General features: G+C 34.6%; 1 protein-coding gene across 1 annotated transcript; it reads right to left on the bottom strand.

Moving 5' to 3' along the window:
* Window positions 1–46: 46 nt before the first annotated feature.
* Window positions 47–5,033, bottom strand: LOC107786972 (mitochondrial metalloendopeptidase OMA1). Its single transcript, XM_016608488.2, has 3 exons — window positions 3,818–5,033; window positions 3,571–3,719; window positions 47–1,019 (listed from the first exon to the last, which is right to left on the bottom strand). The coding sequence occupies exons 1-3, from the start codon at window positions 4,733–4,735 to the stop codon at window positions 770–772; spliced, it is 1,317 nt and encodes a 438-aa protein (XP_016463974.1). The 5' UTR covers window positions 4,736–5,033; the 3' UTR covers window positions 47–769.
* Between the last annotated feature and the right edge of the window lie 3,807 nt (window positions 5,034–8,840).

The following is an 8,840-nucleotide window of genomic DNA, read 5'->3' as shown; positions in this document are numbered from 1 at the left end:
AAAAAAAATTGGATTTGGATAAAATGGGCCAAACAGGCTATTACTCGGTTACAAGATGACGACTAGCCTTTCAAATTAAAGAGTGATGGAATATTATGGTTATCGTTTTTCCAGAAGCAAAAACAAAGCGCTCATTCCAATCGAAAATACTGAAGCATTGCTAAAGTTCGTTAAATACCCAGGTGATCTGACATCTCCTGCCAAATTCTGGAAGAAAAATAAAAAAGCTAGGAGAAGATAGAAAATTGCCTTATACATATTGCTACAGGAAAGCCAATCAGATGAAAACATTGGTAGCTGATAAACAACAAACTTTACTTGAAATGACGGGAAGTTGCATTACAAGTTGCATTCCTCAGATTTCTTAGAAACTTGACGGCACAGGACTTGAAAGAGATACCCTGTTCTCGAGTTCATAAAGCTTATTTGAAGTGTATGTCTTCACAAAACTGTAAGTTTTTTCATCTTGAAAAGAAGATGCCATTCTCTTTGGCTTAAAGACTTGGCAGTTGCTTCCGATGACTGATCGTTTTGCCAAAACAGAAAAGAAGGGCTTACCAACCTACAGCTCCGTAACTGGGAGCTATGTGATGTCTTTTTATTCTTCAAAAAATACACTTCTCCACTAAATAACACATTGGGAATAGCATTTGAGACGAATCAACTTGTGCAGCCACGAAAGGAAATTGGAGTTGTCCAAAAACCACAATTTTTGTAAAAGACAAAAATCAACCTTCGGTTACTCACATGGCGTATGCACTTGTATCCTCTATAGGAAACCCTCAATCCCCTTTCCCGCCTGCACTTCCCTGTATATCGAAAGGGCTTCATCCATTACTTTAGCCTGAGCCAACAATTGTGCTCTCTTCTTTCCAGAAGGATGAGTTGATAGATAATCTCTCAAGGCTGATTCACCAGAAATCTTGCCCAGCTTCTCATAGACTGACGGAGCTATTCGAGGGTTATATCCAGCAGAAGCCATCAACAACAGCCCTATGTAATCTGCTTCCATCTCCATCCTGGTAACACATAAAATGCATGCATGAGATGTCTACGCAACAGGAATTACACCTGGCAAATGTTCATCCTATCTAGCACCATGAGCTTATTTCTTGCATTATATACGCATGCTCGCTAAGAAGACGCGTGAAGAGCGCACAGATAAAACATTTGAGATATTAACAGTGAGCCTCAACAGAATTTAACAAAAACCCGTATAACAAGTAGGTGATGCCAATAAGATTTGAAGCCAAGAGTTTCGGTTCCAAACTCTCAATGATCAGTGATTAGTGATATCACCAACCTCTTCAACCGGAACAAGCTCATCGAGCAATAAACTACAGATTTTAACCAACAAAACCAGAACAAGAATAAACCTAAATATACTTACTGTAGCATATCTCATTAAATATGAACTCCAGGATCACAGTAAAACTATGGATGCATAGTGATTACAAACAGATAAATAGAAGAAAAAACTTACAAGACCACCATTAAATACATTTAATAAAATGCACCAGACAACAGGCACAAATTAAAACATTTGAGCATCTGGAATCAGTGACTTCATCCCCGTTTTTATTCAATTTTTTGTGTGGGACCTGTGGGAGGGAAAGGTGGATTACACGACAGATATTGCTGCTCCCATTCATTTTGAATGTTGAGGTTTCTAATCTCTTTGGAGACAGAAGCTTGTCACCTATTATCCAATCATTTTTAACATAGTTTCTTTTGCTACTCACAACGTCACCTATTTCTTGTTTCAATTTTGGATAGAGCACCCTGATTTTAAGATTCAAATATCCACCTACAATTGGAATTCAGTGGCCAATTTTTTGGACACCGTGCAATTCTGAGAAGAGGAAACAGGGCGGGCTAATTCAAATAAGAAAAACCAGGACTCAATTTAAGCCAATACTTCTTGGGTAAAATTTGGAGGGCTGCTAGGAGTTCGTGTCTTCTGGTTGAAGACTCTTTAGATTTCTGGTAGTTTGGAACTTTGGATTGCCTTTTTATGAATAAGAAAAGGAATATTTGTCAAAACAGAAATTGCCAAATTTGCTTTGCAAAGAACTGGTTGCAATCTATCCTCGCAGTTAAGAACACTGCTTCATTGTCTTTTATTCCAAACAATCAACTTTAGTTTGTACCCTCATTTTTTCCGGTTAATATTGAGAAGCTTTCGGATAATAAATATCTATATTGTAATTTGACTTAAATTCACATTTTTGTACTGTCAAAATCAGAGGAATTGACGGAATATGTCTTATGGCTTTTGTTTTTCATTGTTACTAATGATTTTTACAACATTCTTTAAGTTTACAGCATCTTAAGGAAAACTATCAAACAGCATATAACCAAACATTTATATACAGCCCCCCGTATCTTGATTTTCATATCGTACTTGTGTCTTGCATGTGCTAGATAGCTGACGCTCATTAAATATCCTTTTTTGTTCTTGCTATGTTTCAGGCAAACTCGCTCGTTAATGAAATTGACGAACTTATATCACTGAAACAAAACAGTCTTTCTAACTTCACAAGGTAGGGGTAAGGTCTGCGTATATACTACCCTCCCCAGACCCCACTTGTGGGGATACATTGGGTATGTTGTTGTTGTTGTTATATCACTGATCCGGAAAAAGAGAGATGAATCCAGGTTGAATAAAAGAATGAAATGGGGAAAAGAGAGAAGAAGCGAAAAGCATCTCTAGAAAGGAGGAACGAACAACATCAGAAGATGAATGCAATGTGCACTCAATTGCACCCCGCCAGCCATCATCATGTTAACATGGATAAAATGGGAACATGGTCTTTTCCAGTATCTTGAGATGTCTAAATCAATAAAACCCTCACATTAAGCACTCAAGGGAAGATCCCCTCTTTCACTCCTACCATTCAATGCAGAAAGCATGTAGATGAGCATCCTTACAAGCCCTGAAAACCAAGTCGTCTACATTACCAACTTGCTCTACTTTTTTCTAATACCTTCCGAAACAAAAACCTTATAAATGCTTCCCACGCCGAGCCAGAGTTAGGTTATCAAGTTCCCATACACCCTGTTCTGCTGGTCCAAAGGGGCAGAAACAAGTCTCGTGTCTCTTTCTTTTTCTTTGGTTGCTGTACAAGCTTTATTCACTTTGTATAGAAGCAACTACACTTTTGAATAAAACATTGAATTCCTAACTACCAACGATTCAAATGTCTCCTATTCTGTTGTACTATTATATATGTGTCTCACATGAGGGGACAGCCGCTTAGAAGGGCCCACATGTGTGCAGTGGGAACCATTTGAGCGAAATATAATGTAATTTAACACAAATACCAGAATGACATAATCTATGATGCAAGCATTTCAGGAGAGTAGTTCCTGCTTCTTGGAAACGTATTGAACGTGTATGTGACGTGACATTTCTATGACTATTTATAAACTTTAATGTAATTGACTAACCGAGAGAATCGTGCGATAATACACAACAATGTTAACTAAATCCTAAAAGAGAAAGATATCATATAAAACACACAAGCAAGAGAAACTAAAAATCCAGACAATAAAAGGCAATATACATACCTGCGTGAGAATGGAAGCCTTAGGAACAGGGCTGACATGGTGTTAACAACATCAGGCATAACAAACTGATAAAGAATCATTTGAATGATCGCAAACCACAAGTTTTTCGTAATTCCCTCAGCAGCATGGCGAGCCACTGCATGCCCAACCTATCAAGCAGATAAGCAAAGGTGTGAATAAGACCATACTAAAACAAAAGGCAGTGATATAACTGTATACAATGCACCAAGTGATCAACAAAATACACCTCATGCCCAATTATGGTTGCAATTTCAGCATCCGTCCTAAAATGTTCGAGCAACCCTGTGAAGACTACAATCTTGCCACCAGGCAAACAGAATGCATTAACAACAGGCTCATTTACAACCAAAACCTCCCACTTCAATCCCTCCAAATGCCCAGTAGCGGAATCTGACCCCTTTTCCTGTCCCTTCTTCCTACTTTTCTGAACCCAACTGTCATCAAGAATCTCATCCTCTTTACTCCACTTCGCCTCGGGGTTACTATCACTCAATGCCATTAAAGTTTCATGCTGCCCACTAGTAGTCCCATGAGATGCCATGTCACCTGAAGCATAGTGAAGATCAGTCCATACTTGTTCTTTTCTCAATCCTCTTTGTAAAGCTTCAATTATATCTGTAGCTATAAGTCTCACCCTAACACTTTCCGGATGTATAGCTGGCAATATTTTCCCTTTGAATGTCCCTTTCATCTGTTGAAACTGAGTGTCACCCAGCCTTTTCTCAAGATCTTTAGACAAAAGCACAAAATGGGTTCTCTTGGTATAAGGTATAGTCTCCAAATTACCCATGTAAACAGTTATCACTAATCCGGAACCAACCAAGACAACAGTAAGAACCGTTCTTGGATTCTGAAACCATCTCTGTGGACCTCTTGGACGAAAGTGATGAACTTGGTGTCTATCAACATAGTAATATCTTCTACCCCCACCCAAAAAAGGGCCAGTAGTATACTTATTTTGCTTGATGCCATATTGAAAACACGAGTTTCTCAAAATCTTTGAGGACGAGGTGGAAAACCCAGATGCAGAATTGAATTTGTTGGGTCTTGGAATGGTTTCTTGAATGGAATTTTTGAGTGAAAACTTAGATGCGAAATGGCGAAACGCGTCAAGACCGAATTTTGATCTTCTGTACCATCCCATGATTGCTGCGAGGACCTCAAAATCAAAGAAGAAGGATTAGCAGTAAGAACAAAAATCATTCAGACGTCAATTTCTTGGAGCAGAAGTTAAATCTGAAATTAAACCTAAATATAAGGGCCAAAAGAGGTAAAGAGAGAGAAAATGGATGGAAGAAATATAGAAAAGGGGAATCAGAGTGATTAGATGAATGGAGGAGGGTCTGGACGTGTCTGGAAATTTGCAAAAGCGCAAGCAATGAAGTGGACAGCGGTGGAACCCCAGAAGTAATTCTTCTTCTATCTTATTTTCTTCTGGATCAAGTACTCCTGCATCCACTTTTACTTGTTAATGATTTTAAAAATAAATTTTCAATTTTATATGTCCATTTTTGTACGAGCCCGTTTGGATTACATGATTTGAACTAACTGATAAGCATTAGGTGTTGAAAAGTATTTTTAAGTGTTGAAAATTAATTTAATAAATAAGCAGTTACGTGTTTGGATACCACTACTGAAATTGATAATAAACGATTGCATTATTTGATAAAAAAGTGTCGATAAGCTCTTTTTCCTGTTAAAATGACTTAAATAACCTTAGAACTGTTTACACTTATAAGCGCATAATTTTTTTAAAATTTTAGATTCTAGATCGATTCAAATACAAAATATTCTATTTATCATTTTATTTTAAATACAACTGTAATTAAATAAGATAATTTTTATGATAAATATAATTTATTTTATGATAAGCATATAATCATAAGTTATAATAATTAATAAATTTACAAAAGTTTTTCAGTAAAAAAATAAACCTAAATAGGATAATATATTTGAAGAGAAACATTGTCTTCATCACCACAACACTTTGAAACCAATACACCAAAAATTTGATATGTCTTCGTTTATTACATACAGTTCAAAGATTAATACAAAATCACATAGATACAAATATACAAAGGAATAAAAAATTTACTTATCTCAAATAGTCAATGAGAATTGCAGACTTGAAGAGACGCGGGATTTAGGTTGAAAAAATACGTGAGGCAATAATATCGATGTAGGAGTTTTGGTTTGAAAAAGAATATTTTAGAGATAAAATAGTAAAAATCTTGGTCAAACTTAAAGTGCTTATAAGCTAAAAATTCATAAGCTAGGGGTGACCAGCTTATGGCTTTTTGCTTATTTTTGGCTTATAAGCGCTTTTAACTTTACCAAACGCGTAGATAAGCCGAAAAGTGTTTATAACCTAATTTGACCAGCTTATAAGCTTCGCCAAACACCTTCTATATCCAGATATTTTTTCTGTTTTACCTTTTGTATTAGTTACTCATTCCAAATTATTTTTCAAATTTATTCAGACTATACACTAATTAATATTGGTATCATGATAAATTATATATTTTATTTATTATTTCTTAAAGGGTGTGCAAAGTCAATAATGGAGAAGTAAAAATGAATCTACTACTTACAGTTTGTTTGCATGGTTGTTACCCATTGTATTGTGTTATATTGTATTGTTATTCAAAATAATATTTGTTTTGATTGTTTATTTAATATTAGTTATATTGTATTATTAAATATGTTATTCTGAAATAATAAAAAGATCCATTTTATGAAACAACGGATTTGATGTTGTAGAATTATTTCTTTTTTTTAATTATGACTTTACTTATTACTCCATAATTATATTTTACCCTTTACTTTTTTATTTTAACTCCAAATCTCTAACCTATTGACTTACTTTTTCTTTGTCCATCTTCGGGAATGCTGGCCTTTTCATCTAAATCTCTGTTCGTTTCTTTGTCTCTTTTCATTGTTCATTTCTTTTCTTTTCTTTTTTGCTAATGATAGTTAACCTTTTTTTTCAGGTTTTTACTCTTGTTTTCAAGCTACATAATTGGCGATAAATTAGTAAAAAGAGGTTTTTTGAAATTATTTTTATGTGTAATTCTTGATAAATTAATATTTAATTGAGTGCATTTTAGTAATATGATACTATCAAACTAAACAACAAAGTGTTATTTATAAAAGATCCAATCTATCCAAATATTATATTTAGAAATAATACGATACAATACGATATTGTATAATATAATATATTATAAAACAATGAGTAACAATGATCTAAACATGACGTTTTAGTAGTTGTCAGACTCTGGAACTACTGTTGTAATTACCAACACCCAAACAAATATAGTAAATTATAAAGAAAAACTACTAAAAATAGGATGGCTTTTTCAACTTCTATTTTATTTTATTAACTTTAATTTCAGATATATTTTTTTTTGGAAAAAATAAAAAATAGACAGATTTACAACTGGTAATTGAAAAATAGCCACAGTTTCAAAAGTAATCGAAATTTAGCCACCTTTTCATATAAAGATAAAATCTGAACAAAAACACCCTAAAAATCCGAAAATATTCTAGCATAATATGCTGAAATTTAATTTTTTTACATATGAGCTTCCAGCATAATGTGCTGAGATTTCATAATATGTTGGAGTTCCAATATAATATGCGGGAAGTTTACATGCAAAAGCTCCATAATCTGTGTGCTAGAGTTCCAACATAATATGTTGGAAGTTTATAAATAGAGGCTCTATAATCCCGCATATTATACTTGAACTTTTCGTGTTTTAACAAAACAGTGACTATTTTTCAATGATTTTGTAAACCCTGACTATATTTCAATTACCAATTCAAAAACTGACTAGTCGATACTATTTTAACTTCTTTCTTTTTTCATTTCTAACTTTAGTGTTCAGTTCTTTAAAAGCACAAGCCTCGTAATTAAATGCTTACATTTTGAAGTGCTACATCTTTTCTTTTTCTGACAAAAAGAGTAGTAAATAAGTTAATGGTAAAGGGAAACGAACTTGCTAGTATTGCTTATTGCATGCAACAACAACATACTCATTATTATCCCACGTCGTGAGATTTGGAGAGAATAGTGTGTACGCAAACCTTACTCCTATCTTGTAAGGATAGAGGTGTTGTTTTCAATATACCCTCGTCTCAAGAAAGTATAAGCATCCCATTAATAAAAATATAGACAAGAAGGGACAGTACCAAAAAGTCATATAAAATCAGAATAAAAACAACATAGTAAGGTGATCAACAATGAAAGAAAATAACGGCTAGTCATAAAAAACTATTATCAACAGAAAGCGAGATTGCGTGTCAATACTACTGTTATGAACACTCTAAACTACCGACTCTACTACCCTAATCCCCGACCTCCATACATTCCTATCAAGGGTCATGTCCTCAGTCAGCTGAAGTTGCGATATGTCTTGCCTAATCACATCTCCCCACCTCTTATTTGGCCTAATTCTACCTCTTTGCAGGCCCTCCAATGTCAATCTTTCCCACCTCCTCACCGTGGTGTCTGTGCTCCTCATCCTCACATGACCAAACCACCTAAGTCGCGCTTCCCGCATCTTGTCCTCAATAGGGCCACACCCACCTGGTCGCGAATAGCCTCATTTCTGATCCTATCTAACCTAGTGTGCCCGCACATCCATCTCAATATCTTCATCTCTCCTACCTTCATCTTCTGAACATGAGCTATTAGTATTGCTTATTGCATGCCATACCGAATCTCATTCTCTGCTACTTGAACCTACCCAAACAAAAAAATGCATGATCATTGATCACCAGTCCACTTCTTTTCAGTCAAAAAAATGAATTACATTTGCATTGATTGCATTTTGCTTGATAACAGTAACAAGAAACGCGATCTCTAAACTCCCGTGCTATGGAAAGAAGTATTACATTTATGATATCGTTTGACTAGGATTCAGCAAAGCTGTTAAGTTAAAAATCGAAGCTGAAAGAAAATTGCCTCCTATGAAGAGGCCAAGCAAAAAATAAATAAGAATTGAGTACAATTGAACTGTTATAAAATATAATTCAAAGTAACAATATGGAACAAGAAAAAATAAGCTAAGAGATATATGGAGAAAGAAATAAGAGATTCTTATTTCTTCTTCAATTGTGTGTATTTTCCTATCTATTACAAGGCCTTTATATAAGCATGAAAAGTGAAAAAAATATGTCATTGAATATGTCATTAAACATAGAAAATATGTCATTAAATATGTCATTAAGCATTTGAGATGAAGATC

The sequence above is a fragment of the Nicotiana tabacum genome, chromosome 4 (assembly GCF_000715075.1).
Source record: "Nicotiana tabacum cultivar K326 chromosome 4, ASM71507v2, whole genome shotgun sequence".
NCBI classification, from domain to species: domain Eukaryota; kingdom Viridiplantae; phylum Streptophyta; class Magnoliopsida; order Solanales; family Solanaceae; genus Nicotiana; species Nicotiana tabacum.
This window is presented reverse-complemented; position numbering and strand designations above follow the sequence as displayed.

Bases quoted from the DNA above. Each gene is read 5' to 3' on its own strand.
- LOC107786972 (XM_016608488.2), bottom strand. From the start codon at position 4,735: ATGGGATGGTACAGAAGATCAAAATTCGGTCTTGACGCGTTTCGCCAT. The intron at 3,720-3,817 runs GTGTATTTTGTT...TCTGCTTGATAG, and splicing joins CAACCATAATTGGGCATGAG to GTTGGGCATGCAGTGGCTCG. The intron at 1,020-3,570 runs GTATGTATATTG...ATGTGTTACCAG, and splicing joins AGGCTTCCATTCTCACGCAG to GATGGAGATGGAAGCAGATT.